Source organism: Gigantopelta aegis, chromosome 2, assembly GCF_016097555.1.
Source record: "Gigantopelta aegis isolate Gae_Host chromosome 2, Gae_host_genome, whole genome shotgun sequence".
NCBI classification, from domain to species: Eukaryota; Metazoa; Mollusca; class Gastropoda; order Neomphalida; family Peltospiridae; genus Gigantopelta; species Gigantopelta aegis.
Genome location: NC_054700.1, coordinates 11347349 through 11373864, shown reverse-complemented (window position 1 = coordinate 11373864; position 26516 = coordinate 11347349). Strand labels below are relative to the sequence as shown.

The following is a 26516-nucleotide window of genomic DNA, read 5'->3' as shown; positions in this document are numbered from 1 at the left end:
CATGAGTCCAGAATATTGGACTCGGGTACTTGAGGGTCAAACTCGATCAGGACCCGAGTACCCGACACTTAAACTAGATGATAATGAGACTTACGGAATAAAGTAAAATAGCATTATGCATCTTAATTCAAGCGCTTAACATTGATGTCAAATCATGCCATTGTATTGCATTTAAAAACCGGTTGATATGTTCAGCGTTGTGAAGGACGGACGGCCAATTTAAAAGAGAAACTAGCGCATGATCATATAATTATTGTGTAACTTATATCGTTGATTATTTGTACAGCTGAAAATATTGTCCTACATTGTCCATTGTTTTATAGTTGAATCATTATGTTCCACCTTGTACAGGTACTAGAGTCCTGCCAAAGACTCAAGGAGACCCTACGTGGAACCATGGCAACCACTGGCTCATGACTGTTATATCAAAGGCCATGCCATATGCTGTCCTGTCCATGACAAATTGTATATAAAAGACCCCTTGCAGTTTTATCAGTACGAGTAATCTGTGTGGCAGCAGTTGTCGGAAAAAACATACTGTAAAACGGGTATTATTCGCGAATGTGTAATTTTCGCGTTTTTAAGTTAGCCGCGAAAATTACACTTACGCAAATAATAAAATCCATTAGAACCAAAAAAACAAAACAAAAAACAAAAAAACAACAACAACAAACAGTTTAGCAATTTTGGCATGCTGTTCTGCATCATACAGTCTATATTCACTGTGTTTTTGTTTACGATTTGTAGAAGTGTTTAATTTATCAACGGCATCATTGGCGGTCTGTGTCGATTGAACTTCTTTGATCATTAAACACGTTGAAGGGTCAGGTAAACCAACGGTTTCAGGTTTGTCCGAGCTTTTTTTAACCACTGCAAAATTGAACCTGCCATAATGCTAAATGTAGTTGATTTTTGGAACAGACATTCTTACTGGTATTGTTAAGCTATGAATAAACATTTAGAAATTAGTATAATGAGCCATTTTTAATTCGCCAATCAAAATAAGGGACACAAATGGTTTTGTAAACTTCCAGAAAAACGTCATCAACAAGTGACAAAAACAAAAGAGGTGAGACGTTTTTAACAACCGGTGTTTAAACATTAAAACAAGATTACTAGTACAAGTGTTTGTCTTTATTTCACACTTTCTGGAGATTTGATTGAACCACATCCTGGATTAATTTCATTAATGGTATACACAGTGTGGTCGCTGCTGGACAAGGGATAATATTACGTATACCTCTGTTGACCACTAGTATCGATTTAATGTTATGTACCAAAGTATAGTTTTGTACGTGTTAGTAATTTAAAAAACAAACAAACAAAAAACAAAAAACAAAAACCATGACACCGCGAAAATTAAAAACCGCGAACTGCCTGCATTTTTGATATCGCGAAAATTTACTGCGCGAATAATACCCGTTTTACAGTATTCTAGAGACACCACCTTAATATGAAATGTGCTGAGGTGTCAAACAAATATTCCTTTCCTTTCTTTTTCAAGAAATATAAGTTTAGGATCTGATACATTAATCCTGGTTGATGATAGCTGTGTTGTTTTACTTACCTATTTACTTATGCCCATTGTCCCTCCTGGAGCATAGGCCGTCGACAACAGCTCTCAAGAGTCTTCTGTCCAGGCCTGGTGCTTATAACACTTTTTAGAGTCAAGACTTGAGACTGTAATAGAGTCTGAGACACTAATGCCATGACAACACCATACAAATTATATGTGTGTGACGTCATTAGAGATCGATTTCTCGCTCTAGCCAGTGCACTACGACTGTTATATCAAAGGCCGTGGTATGTGCTATCCTGTCTGTGGGATGGTGCATATAAAAGATCCCTTGCTACTAATGGAAAATTTTTGCGGCTTTCATCTCTATGACTGTGTCAGAATGACCATATGTTTGACATCCAATAGCCAATGATTAATAAATCAATGTGCTCTAGTGGTGTCGTTAAACAAAACAAACTTCTTTTTTTTTTCATTAGAGATTGAGTCTGGAGACCCTGGGCTCTTGTTTCCATCTGTCTCCAGGTATAGCCTGTTGTTTTGGTGTCCGCCTGGAGGTTCCTTCGCTGTGTTTTCTTCGGGAGGCCTCTTTTTCTCTTGCTGTCTGGGTTCCATGTCAGAGCATACCTGGTCATAGCTGATGGTGATTTCTGGAACGTATTGCCAATCTATCCTCATCTTCTTTTTATTTAATTTTCGGCCTCGGTGGTGTCGTGGTTAGGTCATCGGTCTACAGGCTGGTAGGTACTGGGTTCGGATCCCAGTCGAGGCATGGGATTTTTAATCCAGATACCGACTCCAAACCCTGAGTGAGTGCTCCGCAAGGCTCAATGGGTGGTGTAAACCACTTGCACCGACCAGTGATCCATAACTGGTTCAACAAAGGCCATGGTTTGTGCTATCCTGCCTGTGGGAAGTGCAACTAAAAGATCCCTTGCTGCCGGTCGTAAAAGAGTAGCCTATGTGGCGACAGCAGGTTTCCTCTAAAAAACAGTGTCAGAATGACCATATGTTTGACGTCCAATAGCCGAGGATAAGATAAAAAATCAATGTGCTCTAGTGGCGTCGTTAAGTAAAACAAACTTTACTTTACTTTCATTTTCGGCAGTCATTTGGTGAAGGGTGTAGCCCAGTGGTAAAACGCTTGCTCGATGCGCAGGCAGTCTGAGATCGATCCCCATTGGTGGGCCCATTGGGCTATTTCTCGTTCCAGCCATTGCACCACGACTGGTATATCAAAGGCTGTGGTATGTACTACCCTGTCTGTGGGATGGTGCATATAAAAGATCCTTTGCTGCTAATTAAAAAGAGTAGCCCATGAAGTAGCGACAGTGGGTTTCCTCTCTCAATATCTGTGTGGTCCTTAACCATATGTCTGATGCCATATAACCGAAAATAAAATGTGTTGAGTGCGTCGTTAAATAAAACATTTCCTTCCTTCCTTCATTTGGCGAATTCTCTGCCTCTGTGTTGTGTTTAGCCCATAATGATTAAATAATAGCAAAATTAGAGGAATATTTTGTCTATTTTTGTGGGGGATTTTCTCCATCCCATTCAGTGCCCTATTACTGGTTTATCTAAGGCTTGGTATGTGCTGTCTTGTCTAATGGGAAAGTACATATAAAAAGATCCCTAGCTGCTAATGGTAAAATGTTGCCTTGGTGGCGCAGTGGTTAAGCCATCGGACTACAGGCTGGTAGGTACAGGGTTCACAGCCCGGTACAGGCTCCCACCCAGAGCGAGTTCTTAAGGGCTCAATGGGTAGGTGTAAGGCCACTAAACCCTCTTCTCTCTCACTAACCACTAACCAACTAACAACTAACCCACTGTCCTGGACAGACAGCCCAGATAACTGAGCCATGTGCCCAGGACAGCGTGCTTGAACCTTAATTGGATATAAGCACGATAATAAGTTGGAATAAAATAAAATGAAATGTAGCATGTTTCTTATAAGACTGTGTTAGAATTATCAAATGTTAAATAAATCAGTTTGATCTAGTGGTGTCTTTAAACCAATAAAAACTTTAACATTTTCTAAATTGGTGATATTTTTCTGTTCCAGGTGAGAACAAAGGATTTCATTTTTGACAGTGTCAGTCATCTCATCACATACCACAGATTGAACAATTGGCCAATTGTTACACAGGGGAGTGAACTCTTGCTGAATCGACCAATCAAAAACAGCTTAGCATCTTGTTAGGCACAGGGAATTTATGACATTAAAAAGGCATGTAGAAGAAAAATTGAAGTGGTTATTTTGAATATTGAATAGCTTTTGTTTTTAGGGGTAGGGGGGAGGGGATGAATATGATTTTAATACTTCATATTGTTATTTATTTATAACCATTGCAGCTGTATAATGAAACAAAAGTTATAAATTAAAATAATTTGATATCTTGTGTATACTTCAGACATTGAATTTCAGATTTTAAAAAAAAGGTTTTCCCACCAAATTCATATAAATTATGTAATCTACATATTTTGGCTTTCAATTTCAAAATCTTATGCTTCTGACTCAAAAGCTAAGTTTTGCAGAAGCACAGAATCCTGTATTTAGAAAATTTTTTTTTTTTTTTTTTTTTTACATTCAGTTTAAAACCCACCTGTAACTGAATCTTCATGAATATTCATTGAAAAAAACCCACCCTCCTGTAACTGAATCTTCATGAATATTCATTGAAAAAAAGATTTTTGTATTAATGCATATTGACCATTTGACTATCAAGGTATATTTGACGAATAACATAACAGATTATGATTAACATTTGTTGTATATAATGATGTGAGCAGATGTGTATATTAATATTTAAATTATCAGAGTTTTTATTCATATCATTGATTGATGACAATTATATAAAAGAATATTTTTCATTTGAATGCTGTACAGTGATATACAGAATGTGTGTTTGTCTTATATACAGATATGTAATATATAATAGTCTTCCATACAAAATATAAAACTGTCAGTTACTGTTTTATTATAAATTACAAAATACACTTTTGACTGCTTTATGCAGAGATATGGTTTTGATTAAAGAAAACAGATTTACTGTTATGTTTTATGGTATGTGAAACACATGGTTTGTGTATGACATATTGTCAAAATTCTAAATAATAAAAAGGAATTGATAACAAGGATACACATTTCTGCCAATTCTGTTCTTTCAGAAAGCTTTTGCTACCCATAAATACACTGTATGTCTGTTAGAAGAACAGCCTAAACTCACAGTATATAGTTTGATGGATTCTCTTACCCATGACAGCTGTATTGGCAGATCCACAAACTAAATTCACAAACTAAGGGTTGATATTTATGATGTAATATGTTCTTATGTATTATTAGAACCATAGATTATTTTGGTTTATGAAGTAACATCACTGAACTCTATGGATTTTAAACTGCTGTATGAGACCACCTAAGAGAATGATTGTTATCAAATTATGTCTTGTACTGGTGCTGTCCATGACTCATGTTTTGTCTTCAGCATGAGTTGTCTGTCATGTAAATGAGGGACTAAAATAAATATTAAAAAAAAATAAAAAATGATTAGAACCATAGGCCTATATTATTTTGGTTTATGAAGTAACTTTACTGAACTCTATGGATTTTAAACTGCTGTATGAGACCACCTAAGAGAATCTTTTTTTATTACCGTATTCTGAATGCGCTGGGTTTTTTTTTTAAATACCAAATTACCGCAGTATCCCACTGAAACTGCTTATTTTGTAAGGTGTGTTTTTAATAGATTTTTAAATTAACTAAAATATGAATTTAAAACAAAAACACATAATGTTTTATTATCTTAGATATACATCAACGTGTAGACTGTGACACTTCTGTTTCAATAAGTCAATAAAATTATAAAAGCTGACTGAGTGTGTAGATTTATTTTTAAATTAACCAAAAATATCAATATAAACCATTGACTATTAAGCCAATTTTAGATATCCATGTCAAGCATAACAAGGCATATACAATTATCTCAACCAATCAAAAGTTATGTTACAGCACTGCATGGAAGCTGCTGTTAGACTTGTTATATCATTCACAGCTCATCCCCTTATTCCTACCATATACAGCTTTCTGGGGCGTAGCCAGACAGGAAAAAACGCAGAGGCAAATCCAGACCTGTAAAATAAATATCGGTGTCATGGGGAAAATAAAATAAATCTCGTCTGCCTCATGCTGGCAACGCCATTGGCTTTCTTATATGTTACAGTGGGGTATACAGTCACGAAAGCGCAGTTTACTAGTATTGGAAATGTCAAATGGATTTGCCTTGATTTGCATGAATGCTCTTTCAATGAAAGATGTAGATTATATTGGAGAAAAAAAAGGGTATCATATATAAACCAAATAATTTTTGTATTTTTTGTATAGTGGTGTTAACATGTTTTAATTATTTAGCTTTACATCTTCCATTCGTATAAAGAGTTTAACTTTAAGATGTTTATAAAACAATCTCATAATAGTGTATAGTATTTGTATGTCAAGTACAAATATGTCCCTAACATTGTAACAAGTCCCACCTGCTATTTGTTGTAAAATGTGTTGTGATTGGATGTGGAAGTCACTTGATTTCCAGAGTGAGAGATCTCACAGTAATGATTGGCTGTTTATGATGTCATGTCAGGTCACATTTTATAGCTTAGTTTGGGTTTTGTTTTTTGTTTTGTTTTTTTAAATATTTTATAAAATTTTAGAATGTAAATAAAAGTTATAATATTTCTAATTTTATATGTATTAACAAAGTTCTTTTAACTCCAAAACTTTGTTGCTTCATTACATGCTAATAATAATGTTTGTTTTTTATATTAATATAAAGAATGTTATACAGGTTTATTCATTCAATTGACATGATACTTTAAATCAGAATTTATTAAAGGCGCAGACCCTAAGTTTCATCCCGTGAAAATAGACACTAAATTGATTTAATCTACAAACCTGCAACACATTTGGATAAGGTTATAACAGAGAAAAAGCTAAATTCTGCGATGTTTTAACAGGGAAAATACCATCCAAAGATAAACTAGTCTGTCTTTATAACCAATACTTCTTAGATGAGCGTGCGTTTTTAGAATTATGAAAAATGCATTGTGGGGTATTATAAGAACCTGGATGACCAGAATCACTTTAGGTGTACAAAAAATGAATATTCTAAATAATAAAATGTAAGTTCTTTAATAGTAAAAAAAAAAGAGTTGTGTTTAAAAGCTAGTCTGTCACTTTAAGAAAAGGAAAATGATGAATCTAGCAAGACTACAAAAAACCTAAATATTTAACATGTTAATTTTTTGGTGTTGCTAACTTTTTAAAGTACACATTATTGTATTTATAACTTGGCTGTGCTCTATTTTTAATTCAGTAATAAGTTACTGTATTCATCATTTATACTATCTTGTGTAGGGCAGGTAACAGTGCACGGCCGTAGCTAGGGGGGGGGGGGGGGGGCAAGGGGGGCAACCCCCCAAAAAAATCCGGAACTTAAAGAAAATTCTCTTCCCGACTGTTTAAGGAGTTTTAGACTATTAACTACTCAGTTGCCCCCCGAAACAAAAAATCCTAGCTACGGCCCTGCAGTGTCATATAAAATGTATTAAAATCACATAAACTGAATGTTTTTATTTAATGTTGTACATGGATTTAAACACTGGATTATATAAAATGTTGTTTGTTGTTGTCTTTATTTAACTACATTTACTATATTTTCTATACTTATGATCTCAGTTGGAACATTTTCTGTAATGGTACTTTGTTGAAATATTGGTCCCAGGCATGGCGGAAGCAAGTAGTCGGTAAAGTTTTGAAAACTAGATGTCCTGAAATGCAGTTTTCTGCTTTCTACAAGTAAAATTCATCTCTGCCTTAAGATTTACTACCAATAATATTTTTGATTCAGAATTATTGGGGGAGGGGAGGCTAGAGGCCCCCAGCTCCACCGTGCCTGGGTCCTGCTGTGCGTGATAGCGTGATACTTTATAGTAAACTTGGTACATGTTTTAAAAAGCAAGACTTTATTGCACAATCTTCCTGATGGTGCTTACAAGAAAGGCTTGATACTTGTAGCAATAGCATAACTCTGAAATTACATAATTAGTGTAGTACAGTACGTCAGTAGAATCTCGTTGGGTCAAATGCAAAACAACGCTCAAACCAAAAACAAAGTCCGAGTTACACTTACTCTATGTAAACCGAATGATTGGGTCGAACTATTCGATGAGTTGAACACTTTCTTGAACGCCAACAGGGTTTAAGCCAACGGGATTCAACTGTATTTGGTTTGTGAAAATAATTGACTGTTGTGTGAGAATTGTGCGTAAATATGTTTTTTGAATACTTAAATAAAATTAATGTCTTTTGTTTTCTTAGTACATGAACAAAACAAAAATCCTATAGCGTCTTTTTGCATGATGTTGAAAACCATCAGATTTTAAAAATATTTTTTATTTAATACGTTTCTTTTGTTTGATTTGCTTTTGTAATTTAACATAATTTACTTTCACATTTGTTATGACAAAATACAGTACGAGATATTATGTTTTATTGATGCCATGGCAGTAAGTGTTTCATGTTAAAATTAAAGGTAATACGTTATTATGTGTATAAATACATAATTATACAATGCCATGTAATTGCTATCCCATAATTCTTTGCACACTTGGTGTGCTACTTTATTTTAAAAAATTAATTAAATTTAAAAATTAAAAAAAAAAAAAAAAAGTTTAATTTGTAAAAATATTTGCTTAATTATTATTATTTTTGATAACTTGCATTGAAATTGAAACGTCTATGGATGCAGTGGTCAGTGACGTTTATTAAGTTTATGGTATTGAGACATTTAATTCTGTAGAATTGTTGTTATTATGATCATGTTACTTTAAATGTTACGTTTAGCTTTCTTCGTATTAGGTAATCAAATCATTTCTCATTCATATCATTTAATCTTTAAAAAAGTTTTGTGTAAATATTTTGTTATAAAGAATTGTCCCACAACTGATGGCATGGCAGAATGGTGTGGAATGCACAAAAGCTATTTTTGTATTAATTATTGGTGGATCGGAGTGAATTGCTTTTATGTAAATGATGCCTATGTGAAAATTAAAAAAAAAAAAATTAATTTAATATGTCGGTGGTGGTTATTGAACAACAAATCGTCTTCTGTTGTCATATCTTGAACATCTGTGTGACTTGCATTTTCATTTTAATTCTCTTCCTTATTTCCACGAGTTGTCAAATTACTTTAATAATTATTTTTATAATAGTCCTTCCCACAGGGAACACCTTTTTCATACTATGGAATTTACTGCAAGTTATTTATTTCTGAGCCGATTGATTTCGAAGTTGCACCCAAAAATATAAAGTTTTTTTGTTATTTCCAAAACACTTTTACTTTTCTTCTTACATCAAACCAAACTGAAATTATTTACAAAAAAAACGTTTTTGTGGAATGGGGCAGACTATATTTAGTCTAGTAATTAATTCTCAGTGCAGAATATCGATACATTTGCTGAATATTTGTACCTTTTTCTTATACGTTTGACAGTATTTTCTTTAATCCAGTATTGCCATTTAAAATACTCTCAAATCAGGAATAGAATCAAGAGGTAGCTGTTTTATTATTGTGAAATATAAAACAGTAATTACATTCTATTACTGCAAACTACAGTTTATTAAAGCAAAGCCATTAGTAATGTTACCAGTGAATGACTATTATTTTTGTTTAGTTGTCACATGATAAATATAATAATTGTATTTGTTTCATCAAGTTGTACTGTCTTTAAATATTTAATCATGTTGTAATATATTCATAAACCAGCTTATTTTTGTAATAATTGTCATTATTAATTTGAAATTTAATTGCTACATGTCTATTATTTTTAATTTAATCATTCCATACAAGACATGCTTTTACAACGCAGTGCCAAAATATGGTGCAAATTCACAATTCAAAAAATTTGTATGTCGCCATGTACAAAAAAAAAGAGAGAAGTTTTATAAAGGGGAGGGGCAGAGCCAGTTTATCCTAGTAGCACATGTAGCACATGCTACAAGCGCCGTGGTGATGTGTACATTTATTTTCCCAAGGTCATTTTTCACCTCTCTCCCCGAGGGGGTTGCAGAATAAATATCCTGGGAAGGGAGACCTGCTGGTATTTGTGCGATTGGCCCCACAGATCCTTAAAAACGGCTCTGGGGAGTGGGCGATCAAATTATGTACAAGGCATGTGGTAACTGTAAAATATATAACATGGTCGGCGGGAGTAGGGGTTGAGGGTGGGGGGGGGGGGATGGGGGGATGTGTGATTGGGGGGCAGGGGGTAAATTGCCCCCCTCTGGCTTCTCCAGTGAAGATAAAGGATAGAGAGGAGAGACTGTAGCTTAAAAGCAAATGTTTTCAAATATACTCGACAAAGTTAATTAAGGGCCAGAAGTTTTTTTGTCATTCTTGGTATAGTTTCTTATTATTTTAGCAAGTTTTAATCATAGATGTTTCAGTAAAATTTGACTTGTGATACACGCAAAAATCTTGCACGTTGGGCTTTTCGAGCATTTGTGAAAAATACTAAAATGTGCATTCGGCTACAATTCATTCCATGTTGGCTTATAATGATACATCAGTGACTTCCGTTTGTAAAATCTTCAGGAGCTGAAAAAAGCTCCCCATAATTTGTTTTGAGAGAGTCATTGCTCTCCTCAGAAATTAGCATAACTTCATTGTTAAAATGTAAATGTTACCAAACTGATAATAATATACATATACAGCCATAAAATTAATATCTGTTCATGTATCATACATGTAATTTTGTTTGCATTAAATTATTTAAAGCATTAAGTTTTAAGAAAATGTCACAATGTTGACACCTTAGAACAGAAGAATCTGTAATTCTAAAACTATATTTACAGAAAAATGCTTTAAATATCTACTGGCCGATAATTTTGTTGAGTATACTTAAACTGGTGGTCATGGCATGATTAACATTAAAATAATAATTTTAAAAAATCAGATAATATTTATATATATAGGCCCCTACATCATATATGAGCATGATTAACATTAAAATAATAATTTTTAAAAATCAAATAATATTTATGTATATACATCATGTATATAAAAATAATGTAGTACATGTTTGTGTTTTTTTATTATTCATATACATATAAGAAAGCAATAAATGTTTTTTACATCATTATCTGTTTGGTTTTCTCGTTTGTGGTTTATTTGACACCCAGTAGGCAATGTGCATTTTTGTGCCATTAAACATTCATCAATTCATTCTTATTTGTGGTAGCTTTAAGATTTCATATACAATGTTATGTTGAAAAGTTTTGTTTGTTTTTTTATCCACTGCCCCCTTCCCTATCTCTCCTTTAAATTCCATCTCATTTCTTCCCGATCTGGAAACTCCTATCTTTCAACTTCTTTTGCTGTCCACCTCCACATCCCAGTCCGTCTCTCCAATCGCAACAGGTGCTTGTCTCTTGTGACTATTCAAGTTATATTGAAAAGTTAATTTGTTTTGTTTAACGACACCAGTAGAGCACATTGATTTATTAATCATCGGCAATTGGATGTCAAACATTTGGTAATTTCGACAGTCTTAGAGAAGAAACCCGCTACATATTTCCATTAGTAGCAAGGGATCTTTTGTATGCATAATCCCACAGACAGGATAGTACATACCATGGCCTTTGATATCCCCCAACATATCGACATGGATGAAATTTACTTTCTATAAAATTCACGAGGTGGAGTGTATATCAAAGATCATGGTATGTGCTATCCCGTCTATTTAAAAGTTCCCTTGCTTCTTTTTGAGGTGTGCCAACAATGACGCAGTTGTGCTTGTGCTCTTCAGAAACTAAAATCTGCTGATTGTGTGTGTACTTTTATTACATTTAATTTATATATTGTCATGTATCTAAATTATTTTTTTTGATTGATGTGCTTGCGTCTCAAGATCGAACCACCTCTGTGGACCCATTCAGCCGAATGTTTTTTTTTTCTCTCGTTCCAACCAGTGCACCAAAACTGGTCAACGGCTGTGGTATGTGCTTTCCTGTCTGTGGATAAGTGTATATAAAAGATCCCTTGCTGCATTAGGAAAAATGTAGCGGGTTTTCTCTGATGACTAGGAGTCGGAATGACCCAATGTTTGACATCCAATAGCCGATGATTAATTAATCAATATGCTCTAGTGGTGTTGTTAAACAAAACAAACTTCTTAAATTATCTTTTGTCGTTACACTGAGAAGCAGTGTTTTTGGTGCACTTTTTCTCTTTTCTGTGATCATACCTGATGCTTCCACCATTCTCTCATCACTATTTAACCGAGACTTGTCTGTACTGCACTGCACGTTACTTGGTAGGAATGACTAATTGATAGTTGTAGTATAATTCAGGGGTGGGAATTCTCCTCAGATCAGCTGTTTTCCTCTCATGGAACATTGCGTTTCCTCGCATTTTAATCGTCCTTTCCTCCAAAATGTGTCAGATGGCACAGATTTTAACCCTAGGATTTCAAGAATTTCCAGGACTCCTCTAGATTTCCTCTCTTTTTTTTTACAGTTCACCAATTCCCACCCCTGATAATTCTCCATTTCCTAATGGCATCACTGTCTGATCAAATAAAGTGCTGAGATGAAATTAAATGACAAACAACCTTTCATTTTATAATTTAATAAGAATTCATGGTCAATACTAATCAAAACTTAACAACTTTGGGTCTTTTTTTCTTTGCTTTGGGAATCTTTTCTGTGGCCGAAACTTCTGCATCTATACTTTGCTCTTCTGAAATTCTGCCTACTGTTTCACTTGCAATACCTGCAAAAAACATAAATTACATTTGAATATATCTTTTCATACCGTAACCTGTCCTTGCCCTTTATCAAAAAGAGGGAAGGAAGGAAATGTTTTATTTAACGATGCACTCAATGCATTTTATTTACTGTTATATGTCGTTGGACATATGGTTAAGAATCGCACAGATATTGAGAGAGGAAACCTGCTGTCGCCACTTCATGGGCTACTCTTTTTTTCGATTGGCAGCATGGGATCTTTTATATGCACCATCCCATAGACAGGATAGCACATAACACAGCCTTTGATATACCGGTCGTACTACACTGGCTGGAACGAGAAATAGACCATTAGGCTCGCCAACGGGGATAGATCCTAGACCGACCTCTGTACAATGTCCTGCCCCCTCATGAAAAAGAGGGAAACATGTGACCTGAACTGGATGTCCTAGACCGGCCTCGGTGGCGTCGTGGTTAGGCCATCGGTCTACAGGCTGGTAGGTACTGGGTTCAGATCCCAGTCGAGGCATGGGATTTTTTAATCCAGATACTGACTCCAAACCCTGAGTGAGTGCTCCACAAGGCTCAATGGGTAGGTGTAAACCACTTGCACCGACCAGTGATCCATAACTGGTTCAACAAAGGCCATGGTTTGTGCTGTCCTGCCTGTGGGAAGCGCAAATAAAAGATCCCTTGCTGCCTGTCGTAAAAGAGTAGCCTATGTAGCGACAGTGGGTTTCCTCTACCAAACAGTGTCAGAATGACCATATGTTTTACGTCCAATAGCCGATGATAAGATAAAAAATAAATGTGCTCTAGTGACGTCCTTAAATAAAACAAACTTTACTTTAGATGTCCTAGACCTAATGGAAGATTATGACCGACTGATTGGCTGTTAGGATGTGTAGACCAGTCTCATGGGCAGATCAAGTATTCATGACCGGCCTTGACGGTGTAGTGGTTAAGCCATCGAACATAAGACTGGTAGGTACAGGGTTCGCAGCCTGGTACCGGCTCCCACCCAGAAAGATTTTTTAACCACTCAATGGGTAGGTGTGACACCATTACACCCTCTTCTATCTCACTAACCACTAACAACTAACCCACTGTCCTGGACAGACAGACCAGATAGCTGAGGTGTGCGCCTAGGACAGAAACAAAAAAAGAAATGTTTTATTTAAAGTTGCACTCAACACATTTTGACTATAGTTATATGGCATTGGAATGCAATACATCTGAAAACAATTTGCTATGACTGAATTATGCTGGGTGGTTTTAAAAAGATTGCTAACTATACATTACAAACAGCAGAAATGGATATCTGAAAAGCTAAAAGAATCCCAGAACGTACCTTGTTCAGCAAGTCGCTCTGGACAGTCTTTCATGAAATGGTCGACAGAACTGCATATCCGACAACAGCCTCCTGGGAAAACAATTACAGTAACATGAGAAACGATTACTTGTGATCCTAATTCATACAGTACGTGTTATAGAAAGTGCTAGTCAATAAGTTGAAAGTTTGTTTAGTTTAACAACACACCACTAGAAAGGAAATGTTTTGTTTAACGATGCACTCAACACATTTTGTTTGCGGTTATATAGTGTCAGACATATTGTTATGGACTACACAGATATTGAGAGAGGAAACCCGCTGTCGCCTCTCCATGGGCTACTCTTCACGATTAGCAGCAAGGGTTCTTTTATATGCACCATCCCACAGACAGAATAGTACATACCACAGCCTTTGTTACACCAGTCGTGGAGCACTGGCTGGAACGAGAAATAGCCCAATGGGGCCATCAATTGGGATCGATCCTGAACCGACCGCGCATCAAGCAAGTGCTTTACCACTGGGCTACGCCCCATCCCAACACACCACTAGGGCACACTGATTAATTAATCACTGGTTATTGGGTGTCAAACATTTGATAATTCTGGTTACAGACCACACAGATAATGAAAGAAGAAACTTGAGTTGAAAATATGGTTACGGATCACACAGATAATGAAAGAGGAAAACTTTTTCCGATTAGCAGCAAGGGATCTTTTATATGCCGCATCCCACAGACAAGATATACCTTACGTGACATGCCATGGCAAAATTAATTTTAGCTGAAGCAAACCACTTTTAACTCAGTATTTGTTTTTGCTGAGGAAAGTTTCTGAAATGCAAGGGCTGAGTTACCATGGTTACCTTTTGGATAAAGTCCTCTTGGGTTGTCTGGACATTGTCTTGTGATGTGGCCCATCTCTCCACATATGAAACATTTCGCAAACGGGTATTCACCTGAAAATTAGAAATGGTCATAAGACAAATTTATTTATACAGCTGAATCCTGTTGGCTCAAAACCGGACCCTGTCGGTGCTCGAGAAAGTGTTTGACCCATCGGGTTGTTTGACCTATCCATTCGGTTTTAACATTGTGTAAGTGTAACTTGGGACTACATTTTTGGTTCGAGGGTTGCGGTGTCTTCAACCCTCAGAGTTCGACCTAACAAGATTCTACTGTATAGAATTACCACACTGAATGACCAACCTATTTATGTAATCAGGAAGTCTGCAGTTGCAGATTTCTTTGACATGAATCAAGAAATCAAATACCAAGTACAACTTCAATTATTATTAATAAAATAAACATGAAATCAATACAAGGAAAGAAGAATGCAGCTCAGAATTAAAAAAATTATCTATAGTTCGTCTCACAGAAAACGCCTTTTTTCCATGTTATGGAATTTACTACAACTTATTTATTTTTGAGTCAACTGATTTGTAAATGGCACACAAAAATAGTATTTCTATGTTATTTCCAACACACTTTTACTTTTTGTCTTACGTCAAACCAAAATGAAATTATTTACAAAAAGCATTTTCATACAATGATGGGACAGACTATAGATATGTAATAAAATGTGTGAATCCATTCACATAAAGTGTTGACTGAAGATCCACTTTCTATAACATAACAAGTTCATTAAAAATATAGAGCGTAACCGAGGTAGAAAAACACGCACCTCCAATGTTAATTTTTGTCACTGAAAGTTACATTGAAATATTATTTCTCCTTATTGTTGAAGGAAGATAACTCTAGAAGTGTAAAAAGTTTGTCTAGTCATCCATGCACACACTCATAAAATAAGCATCCATCCATCTGTACATCCAACCATAAATTCATCAACTAATCCATCCATCCATGCACCCACCCTACTGTATCTTAAAACTTATAGGGCTGAAGTTACAAAACCCGTTTATGTCTTACACAGGTGTAACTAAATACATTTACTGTGCTTAAACACCTGCGTTTAAGAAAAACACGCTTCGTAAATTTGCCCTATAAAGTTTACACCTAGATAACACTATAGCAGTATTCATTTAGACGCACTAACCTGGTGGGAGTTTGACGGAACATTCCCCAGCAGAGTGTTCAGTTGATCCACACTTAAAACAGATCCCCGTCCCTTGATCTGTTGACTCCTTTAAAAACACGCAGTCCTGCATCTTGTGACCCGGCTGTCTGCAGTTGTAACACACCTAAAAATATAAAATGTGATAAATGGTGATATACACGTACATAAATATAGTAGAGTGCAGGGGTCTCGCTACATGTCATAAGCGATGGCGGGCCCGCCATCTCTTAAGTCTAATTTCCAATATACCCGCCATCCATTGGCAGCGACAGTAATATCCGCCATCCATTTATTTAGGCTGCCATCTAAAAAACAAGTCATGTCATCGTCGAACTACCGGAGTAATCAGGTTCATCGTCGTTTACAAGACATTTTCGAAATATTTATACCCTGCAAATCTTAGGTACCATCCCTTCCTGTAAGTGGAACCAACTCTACCGATTTCCTCCATCCCTTTCCTGAATACTGGAGAGACCACTGGAGTGTACATCATCAAATATTACAACCATAATCTTAAAAGTTTGCTTTGTTTAATGACACCAGTAGAGCACATTGATTAATTAATCATCAGATATTGGATGTCAAACATTTGGTAATTCTGACACATAGTCATCGAAGGAAACCCGCTACTGGCGCTACATTTTTTTCTAATGCAGCAAGCACATATACCACAGCCTTTGACCAGTTGTAGTGTACTGGCTGGAACGAGAAAACCCCCACCATAATCTTAAACACATTTTAAAAACTTAGTTTATTCACATATTTTTAGGGCTCGAACATACCGATGGCATTCATGGCAACTGCTAAAGCTCCGATATGAATTACCATTGGTTAGGCACTTTACTAATTACACTTTGTTACCAATGGACAAAAATAATTGCCTACAGTTGAAAGGACAATGTTTGGGTTCTAATTTTGTGTATGCAGGGCTTTAACAATTTTTATAAAATTCACTAGCCATGGATCAGTGATTTTAAAAATGTACCAGCCACGATTAAAAATTCACTACATGTGTAGCTCTACTTTACTTAATGTTAATACAATTTTACCAAATAATAGTAATAATTGGATATGTCACCTAAAAGGGGAGATAGAGTTTAAAACACTAACATTGGGGGGGGGGGGGGGGGGGCAGGATATTCATATTTACAAAATCAACTTAACTGCAGCATTTGACTTTTTTTTTTTTCACTAGCAGTCGGGCATGGCAATATTAGGACAGTGGGTTAGCTGTTAAGATGGTTAGTGGTTAGTGAGAGAGAAGAGGGTGTAGTGGCCTTACCTGTAGTCCGATGGTATAAACACTGCGCCACCAAGGCCAGGTTACCACACTCAGGACTATCAGCTGTCAATCAAAACATTGAAAGTATGCAATAACCATGCATACCACCAGTAAGTTTTAATTTTAACAATAACGTGTTTAACATCAAAAACAAAACCTCACCTTTTCAGCCTGCTTCTGTTGGATTCTCTTCATGCGCCGGTGTTCTCGACTGTATTCTTTCTTGAAGACTTTCGCAATGTGTCTTTCCTTAGCATCCGTCCACTGTCCACCTTTCTTAACACCCTTCCAGTTACTGGAGTTTGAAAATTGCTTTTTACCGTCAGACTGGTCACCTTTCATGGGAGATGTCTTTGAAGATTTAGTCTTTACTTTCTTTACTGTATTCCCTGAATCATTTGAAGTTGTGGGTGCATCGTTACCTGAATGTTCTTGTTTTGGTGTTGCTGTTTTTGTTTGTTTTTGTTTTTCTTTATTTTCAAATTTCTTCTTTTTGGTCATCTCCTCCCATTTTGTGGCATCTAAAGGTGTCTTCTTGTTAGAGTCAGAACTTCTTGCAAATCGAGTCATCCTTTAAAAAAAAGTAAATGCATGTAGGCTATTAGACAGTATATTATGAAAAAAGACAAAGAAAATGATAAAAAAAACTAAAAAGAAAAGAAATTTAAGCTCATACACTTTGATAAATTGTAAAATATCAAGAATTATTTTCAAAAGATATTGTGACATGTACCCAACGCACAGACTTGACAGTGTTTCCCTATACTTTTACCACACTATCAAACATGCCAACTTAGATAAATGTTTGTCCAAGTGATCTGTATCCATATGACATCACAGGTTACAACTAACTAGTGGGGTGTTCCCTTTTGAAATATCTGCAAACATGCCAACCTAAAATCTGTACATGTATATGACTTGTGCAGTTCAAAATGGACATAAAAAATTACTGATTTGTCGCATTTTTAATCTCTCTGAAAAACCATTTCCTAACAGGGGTTTTGACCCACAACACCCTCACTCTTGCTCAAGTCACCTCATTCCCCTGGTTCCAGCCGTCCCTTATTTATATTGATATGTATATGTAGGGGAAGGCCAGAAGAAACTCTATGTAATTCTTTGGCAATCATCATCATCATTGGTTACAAGCTACTGTGTCTAAAATACAAATGTTTTCCTAAATCTGATGCCACAGAGCTTTAGTTTAATTATTCTCAAGTCCAGTCATGATGTAACTTACAAGAAAGTACGGCATAGGTTCGTTTCGCATAGGGGCGTCAGCTTTCTTCATGTAGCGTTGGTACACAGCACACTGGTGTAGGAAGCAGGGGGAGGGGAAACAAGGGGAGCATGTTCCCTCCACTTTTCCGATATTTTGCTTTATATTTGCTTTATAATAGTGTAAAAGTGTGTAAATATAAAAGTGTGCCCCCCCCCCCCCTTTTGGCATCTTCCTACACCACTGCAACATGTATCCTCGCAGTATGGGTTTTGACGCAGATAAGCAACGATCTCGCGTAGTGTAAAAATAACGATGTTTCTCTTGTTATTATTTACAGAGACATAACCTAATGTATATATATCATTAAAATATAAACATTAAATTCAATATATAGTGAGATTTTTTGTTTTAGTTTTAGCTTACATGTGCATACTGTAATATTCTAACTTTTTTGATGCGGTATGTATTTTGACACGGAACATCCAGATAACTTGTGAATGACCAATATTCAAGAAAAACAACTCTAAACAACTGGAAACGATGTGTGGTGGTCTATAAATTCTATATTAATAATACATGTCAAAAATAACACAATTTAAATACATTTTAACCAGATTGTCACATGTAAACAATATATCCCAGTGCAAACATAGTCACTATTTGTACATTGATAGGGAGGGAGTAAATTGACAGCCATTTGAGACTTTTTTGTGTTTATTATTAGTATTATTCTAAACAATTTCCACTTTACATTTCATGTGAAATGGACATTATTTTAAGATGTAATATGCACTTGAACGTTGTTTAATCCTGACCCAATATAATCGTATGCAGTGCATATAAAATAAGGGCAGGAGACTCATTCGGACGTCAATAAAATTGATTCGGACATCCATAATAATTGATCTAATTGCCTTGTGTTTATTTCAATAGTAGCAGACGACAATGTTTTGTGTAGCAGGTGAGTAAAACTCATTGAGAAAATTTGGAGATAGAGGGATGTTTTTGTATTTTAAAAAAGTGCCTTATGGAAAATAGTACTTTTAATTACATGGCATTTTTAATTGTTTATACTTACCACAAACTGGCAAATTGAAAACATTGCATTATTCTTATCAATAAAAAATACTTTGTTAACAAAAATTTCTGCATTTGACGTCATAGCTTTTCTTTGATGACGCACAATTGCTATTTAAAGATAGCACGCCAAAATACATAATGCGTCATAATTATGATAATACATACCGAGACGATAAGTTTAATGTCATGACTGGACTCCAGAATAATCAAACTAAAACTCTGTGGTATTAGATTTAGGAAAAAATTAGTATTGTGACCATTTGATTGCAGGGGATTGCTAAAGCATTACATAGTTTCCTCTTGCCTTCCCGTACATATCTGATATCAATATCAATAAGGGGAGGGCTGGAATCAGGGGATGTGACTCGAGCTACCACCACTCCCCGTACAGGCGCTTGATACTTAACTATTCATTAATTGGTGGTTTACTCTGGACACAGGGAATTCAATGGGTGGGCCAGTCAAAATTAGGTCATCATCATTACATACATGTACAAAATAGTGGTTCTAAGGTTACGGTACGTCAATGTACCCCTTGCACTAACTGATGATAGGCCCTACCCCCTCCCTAAAAAAAACCCCAATTATACCCCCAGGCAAAAATAAAAATAAAACAGTAAAATGTGCGACTTGAAAATTAAAAGTCTTACGCTGTTTAACGTTTGTCAGATTACAGCAGAAGAAAACGTTACTGACATAAAACCCAAACAATCTTAATTATAAAATTTAACACGTGTTTTTGTTTGCGGAAGTATCTTCGTTCATCCCCTGAAACTCCGCAATAAAACATAGACCGATTGGTTGATACGGCGAACTGAACCAATTATAGATTCGTTTACTGAATGTGTCTTGATGTCGACTTCCGGTATAGTTGGTGTGTCGTTACTTTCAGTTTTCATTTTTTTTAAGTAGCAACATAAGGCATTGTAGTGCATAAACATTTTTACAAGAAAACCTGTATTTTACGTCAAAGATAATCATATTTTTTGTTAGTTATTTGTTGGATTGCATGTTGTAAAATACAAGTGAAAAAAACTGAAAAGTGAACTGGAATTGAAATTCGGAAAAGACCATATTGGTTAAACTATTTTATTTTTGGGGGGTGGGGGGTGAGGGCGATGGGGTCTTCTATAAATGTAATCTACAGAATTTTCTTTTTTTTGGCATGTATTATCATAGGCAATGTATCAAACCTGTAGGAACATTGTGTGTGTCAGGGGGGGGGGGGTAACATCAAGATTAACTTTGGCTACAAGTGCAAGCACTACTTGCACTTGTAGCCAAAGTTAATCTTGATGAACTAGGGGGGGGGGGTGTCAGTGTGCCTGTGCCTCCCCCCACTTCAGGACGAAAATATGTGGGGGGTTTGTTGTATTTCATATACTAGTAAATAAAAATAAAAATTTGGGGCTCGTGCTCCTCACTACAGACTACCCCCTGCACTAGAGATTTTACCCAATCCTTGTATCAGGATATCTATGTATCAATATCTATCGTCCCTACAGACCTATGTACATGTATGAGACAGTTTAGACACAAACTGCTGGCCATAATAGATTGACTGTATTCACAGTGGTGCAGTCCACAGAAGATTTGTGATGGCCTATCCTTGGTTTTTAAATAAAATGCAATAAATGAACACATAACTTGTTTGATTGGATTTCTTAGATGCATCGGTCTGACTGAACCTGCATTAAGGACATGGATGCTAAAGAAGTTAAGTTAGCCTTGAAAAACGCCCGGGAAGCTATTCGTAGCAAAGACTTCAAAGAAGCTCTCAGACATTGCAAGGTATTCTTGAAAATAATCTAATATATAGTATAAACTGTAAACTGACCTGTATTAAGCAACCACCTGTCTTAAAGGCCACTTTTGACATTCCCTTTGGTGGCTGCTTAACACAGGTTTTACTGTATATGTATATGTATATGTATGTATGTGTATATATATATATATATATACATTTAAAACTGTTGAAGGAGTAAGAGATGTGTTAAGTGGACACATGACTTAACAGGTCATGTGTTATCAGTTTTAAAAACGTTTATATTTGTGGCTACATTAATATACCGAGTCTCTCAATCTCTTTGTTGCCTTTCTTGAAAACATACAATTTAATGCTGGTTTGTTTAATGACACCACTAGAGCACATTGATTAATTGATCATCGGCTATTGGATGTCAAACATTTGGTAATTCTGATTCGTAGTCATCAGAGGAAACCCACTATATTTTTCCATTAGCAGCAAGACATCTTTTATATACACTTTCCCACAGACGGGAAAGTAAATACTACAGCCTTTGACCAGTTGTGGTGCCCTGGTTGGAATGAGAAAAAACCCCAATCAGTTGAATGGATCCACCAAGGTGGTTCGATCCTGCGATGCTAGCACCTCAGGTGAGAGCTCAACCAAATGAGCTAAATCCCATCCCTAAAAGCTGAAGACCGGCCTCGGTGGCGTCGTGGTTAGGCCATCGGTCTACAGGCTGGTAGGTACTGGGTTCGGATCCCAGTCGAGGCATGGCATTTTTAATCCAGATACCAACTCCAAACCCTGAGTGAGCGCTCCGCAAGGCTAAATGGGTAGGTGTAAACCACTTGCACCGACCAGTGATCCATAACTGGTTCAGCAAAGGCCATGGTTTGTGCTATCCTGCCTGTGGGAAGCGCAAATAAAAGATCCCTTGCTGCTAATCGGAAGAGTAGCTCATGTAGTGGCGACAGCGGGTTTCCTCTCAAAATCTGTGTGGTCCTTAACCATATGTCTGACGCCATATAACCGTAAATAAAATGAGTTGAGTGCGTCGTTAAATAAAACATTCCTTTCTTTCTTTCTAAAAGCTGAAGTAAAATTCATTAGTTTTCTGGTGACTGATCTTCCGACCCATCACTGATGCGAGTACTCTACAACACAGCTATATCCCACCCCTCATTCATCCATCCATTCATTCATTTATCAATTCATCCATCCATCCATTCATTCATCCATCCATCCATCCATCCATCTATCCATCCATCCATCCATCCATCCATCCATCCATCCATCCATCCATTCATTTATCAATTCATTCATTCATCCATTCATCCATCCGTTCGTTCATTCATTCATTCACCCATTCGTTCATATCCCACCCCTGGCTGCCAATTGTAGATGAACAAAGGTATCGGATTAAATCAATCTTGGCCGAGTCGATTTGAACCAAGAATGTAAACTGGCCTCGGTGGTGTCATGGTTAAGCCATCGGACATTAGGCAGGTAGGTACTGGGTTCGCAGCCCGGTATTGACTCCAGTGCCGGATTAACAACGTAGCAAATGCTACGGGCCCCGTGCTTTCAGGCGCCCCACGGATCTCCTTTTTTTTTCTTTTTTTCTTTTAGTTTAGTTTAAACTTTATACAGCACGAGCGCGGCGTGCTAAAAGTGAAGGGCGCGTGCAATCGATAGATAGAAATTCTGTCCCAGCATAAAAACGCATGCGCGACTGTAATTTGATAATCTGAGCCTGAATCACACTTGTCTACTGGCCTAAACTTTGACCCACGTTTTTGGGGCATACATGCAGTTACATTATAGTTTAATGGCATTTGCACTGGTGTTTAATACTGTTGGCAAGATTCCTTTTGTTTCGACAATACATCTGACTGATTGTTCAAACATTAAGGTGTGATTATGTTGTATGTAAAGCTATGATAATAGTGGGCGTGACATTTACTTTTATAACTAGCCAGTAGTAGGGGCCTATGCTATGTTTTGCTATGGGCCCCGCAGTTGCTTAATCCGGCTCTGATCGACTCCCACCCAGAGTGAGTTTAGCTTCTCACTGGAAAGGTGTAAGTCCACTACACCGACTTCTCCTTCACAAACCACTAATTCCCTGTCCTGAACAGACAGCCCAGATAGCTGAGATGTGTGCCCAGGATAGCATGTTTGAACCTTTATTAGCTATTTATAAGAGTAAAAAAAATAAGTTGAAATGAAATGAAATGAACCAACCAGGAATGCTCTTTGTAAGATCTGATAATAACCTATAACACTCAATAGTTGTAAAAAAAATAATATTACAGATGTCATACATGTACATGTATCCAAGTTAATAGGAAATCCCAGTAGTTATTGCACCATTGTGCCAACACTACTACCCAAACATATTTAATTTAAAAAAAAAATTGAAACTCTTTATTTGTATTTTTAGTCTGTGCTTGCTCACGACAAGACAAACTACAATGCACTGGTGTTCGTGGGTGTCGCTGCTGAGGGGATGGAGCAGTCCGACCAGGCTCTCAAGGCATACAAAAAGGCGATCGCTGAATCTCCAGACCAGATTCTAGCATGGCAGGTACTACAGTGGTTTTATAATGTTTATACGTCATCCGGATAAAAAACATGAGTTGTCTTCACTCGTTTTACCATTTTTTGCAGGTTTTGCTTTAATGAAATATGTATTTTTTATTATTAGAATTTTTTTTTTTGTTTAATCAAGGAAAAGTAAAAAATACTTGGGAAAAGTTGAGTTGATTTTTATAAGATATGTAAATATTCAAAGATTATCCCTTCATGTAAGTTTGACTGGCCTCGGTGGCGTCGTGGTTAAGCCATCGGTCTACAGGCTGACAGTGGGTTTCCTCTCAAAATCTGTGTGGTCCTTAACCATATGTCTGACGCCATATAACCGTAAGTAAAATGTGTTGAGTGCGTCATTAAATAAAACATTTCTTTTTTTCTTTCTTTCACAAAGGTAAACACTACCAGGCTTCGAAGATCACCAAAAAATATGGTGGCCCAAAAAATAATAATACATGTTGGTAAATTATGGTAAACGAACCATGAGCAAGATTTTAATGTGAAATATAAATATTAATAGTGGCTCATATGTTATAGCTCTAAAGAAGATAATATTATTTGGGCCACTAACAGCATTATTTTTTAAATATTTAAGTCGCCCAAACGGGACATTGGTCGCATTTGGTGACCTGGCCACAGGCCATTTTGAGCCCTGAATACTGGTTTTAAGCAGCCATACCTCTTTGATCTCACTGAATACCCAATGTTTTGTATTATTTAAAAAGTCTAGGTACTTTTTGTATAATTTAAATATCAAATATAGTAAAACTTAAGCAGACAGCCGACTTAAGATGCAAATGTTTTTTACTTCTTTGGGTGGCTTTTTACATTACATTTGATTGGTTTCCTGATGCTAAGATTCTGTTGTAGGGTTTATGTGGATTCTATGAGAAAAACAAAAATCCAGAGAACGATTCTGATCTTGTACTGGTTTACGAACAACTAGTCAACAAGTTTTTTCTCAAGTAAGTCTCCATTGATGTTGCTTTCGTTTTTTCAAGTACGTACTCTATTTGTGGATTTTTTCAAATACATACCGTATATCTTTGTTTTATTAGTCGATCTCGGCTATAAGTCAGGTCCCTAATTTCAAGCCCTGGAAAACTTTTAAATTATTATTGACCTGTTTATAATTTGACCCAAGAAATACAGCCTAAAAATATTTAAAGTATTTAATATTTTCAGCAAATTAATGCGAATCAAAAATGGCTAATACATGTATTTATTATCCACATGGTTCAACATAACCAAATTAATAATAATCATACAAAGCACACGTGTAATAACAATTGTAATGACGTAATTTTGGGAAGTGATGTCATAACATGACGTTGCTTCTCCAGTCCTCCCTCAGACTGTATATTTGAAATATGACGTCATTTTGTCGTCGTCTTCTAGTTGTGGCCAAAACATTTTGAGTTGGGTCTTGTTATTCATAAAGAAAACAATAATATGGATAATAAAGAAATTATTACACTTGCGTGTTACGAAACTCGTGTCAGGATTTATGTATTTCCTGAGCGAGAGTGAGGGAAATACAAAAATCCTGACACGAGTTTCGTAAAACCAGTACGACACACAAGCTTGTATAATAATCTCTATGTATGCTATAAACCAACCCCCCCCCCCCCCCAACAATTTTGGAAACTTTGGCTTTGTACATTAGTGTTCCATTTCCAATCAGATTTTCTACCATTAAATGAGAATATATCCTTAGCGGATGGTGAAGACTGTTTTTTTATTTATTTTAGGCTCACCTTTATTTTAGAGAAGTGAGTTTTTATTTTAATTAACATATATGATGATTTACACAATGAGATAATGTACAGGGTGTTTGTAATTACTTGCATTTTTTGTTTTTGCTCAGTTTATATTACAATATTACTAAACCCATTAAGAATTTGTATTTTCAGTGAGAAAGAAAAGAGACTGGAGACTATGAAAAAGTTATCAGTGCTGTTGGCTTCTCAGAACAACACAGAGAAGGTTAGTTTAGAAAGAGTGGCTCCATGTAGATTCTGTCCCGGACCAGACCACTGGCTATCCAGAGGTCAATCCCGGGATGGACATGCCCGAAACCGTAGTGGTATAGGGGCATGTTAAAGATACTCTCTGTCTCCATGTAGATTTTATAACTTTTATAATAAAGTAAAGTTAAATCAGACAAACAGATATTTTTCCAAAGTGTAGTCCAAAATCAGCAGATGGCATTATATATGGTTTCATTTTCAGTAAAGGCTATTTAAATTTTATAAACTTTATTGAAAATCCTGCATTAAAATTACTTTTTTGCTCAAAAAAAAAAAAATGGACTATGAGTTAACTCCCTTCAATAGAGATGTAATTTGTGCACTTTCCCCATCTGCTGTGTGGTGTATGTGTTGAAAATTATCAAGAATGACATCATTTATGAATGACAATAACAGGGCTCCAAAATTAGGAATTTGTCACCCATGGTATTTTTGTTTTTACATTTCCGTGGGTGAAACGGCCCACCAACGACAGTTTTGAGCCTGCCTACGGCATTTGCTGTCGAGGAGTTTTATGTACGGCAGTAATTTTTATCCATGTGATGCTCCTGATTCATGGCAATTTATATCTCAATGACAACAATTGCCACCAGTGCCGTCGTTAAGTTTTACTATAATAAGTCATTCTTGTTTTCGAATAAAGTTTGTCAGTGGGCCCATTGGGCTATTTCTTGTTCCAGCCAGTGTACCACGACTGGAATATCAAAGGCCGTGGTATGTGCTACCCTGTCTGTGGGATGGTGCATATAAAAGATCCATTGCTGCTAATCGAAAAAGTGTAGTCTATGAAGCGGCGACAGCGGGTTTCCTCTCTCAATATATGTGTGGTCCTTAACCATAT

General features: G+C 36.2%; 3 protein-coding genes across 4 annotated transcripts in view; 2 read left to right on the top strand and 1 right to left on the bottom strand.

The window, feature by feature from the left end:
• Positions 1-10791, top strand: part of LOC121381149 (SHC-transforming protein 1-like) — a 47947-nt gene extending 37156 nt beyond the window's left edge. For both annotated transcript variants that reach the window (XM_041510322.1, XM_041510313.1), the window contains exon 13: positions 3579-10791. In XM_041510322.1, the coding sequence (XP_041366256.1) occupies positions 3579-3716 (138 nt within the window). In that variant the 3' untranslated portion in view covers positions 3717-10791. The remainder of the gene's footprint in view (positions 1-3578) is intronic.
• A 1388-nt stretch (positions 10792-12179) lies between these two features.
• Positions 12180-20102, bottom strand: LOC121376779 (zinc finger CCHC domain-containing protein 9-like). Its single transcript, XM_041504554.1, has 6 exons — positions 19954-20102; positions 17164-17572; positions 15699-15843; positions 14509-14601; positions 13666-13737; positions 12180-12339 (listed from the first exon to the last, which is right to left on the bottom strand). Exons 2-6 carry the CDS (start codon positions 17569-17571, stop codon positions 12221-12223), a joined length of 837 nt encoding a protein of 278 aa, XP_041360488.1. The 5' UTR covers position 17572; positions 19954-20102; the 3' UTR covers positions 12180-12220.
• Positions 20103-20628: 526 nt separating this feature from the next.
• Positions 20629-26516, top strand: part of LOC121381143 (tetratricopeptide repeat protein 37-like) — a 63548-nt gene continuing 57660 nt past the window's right edge. The window contains exons 1-4 of the mRNA XM_041510301.1: positions 20629-21094; positions 23497-23640; positions 24516-24610; positions 25559-25631. Coding sequence (XP_041366235.1) covers positions 21005-21094; positions 23497-23640; positions 24516-24610; positions 25559-25631 — 402 coding nt within the window. The 5' untranslated portion in view covers positions 20629-21004. The remainder of the gene's footprint in view (positions 21095-23496; positions 23641-24515; positions 24611-25558; positions 25632-26516) is intronic.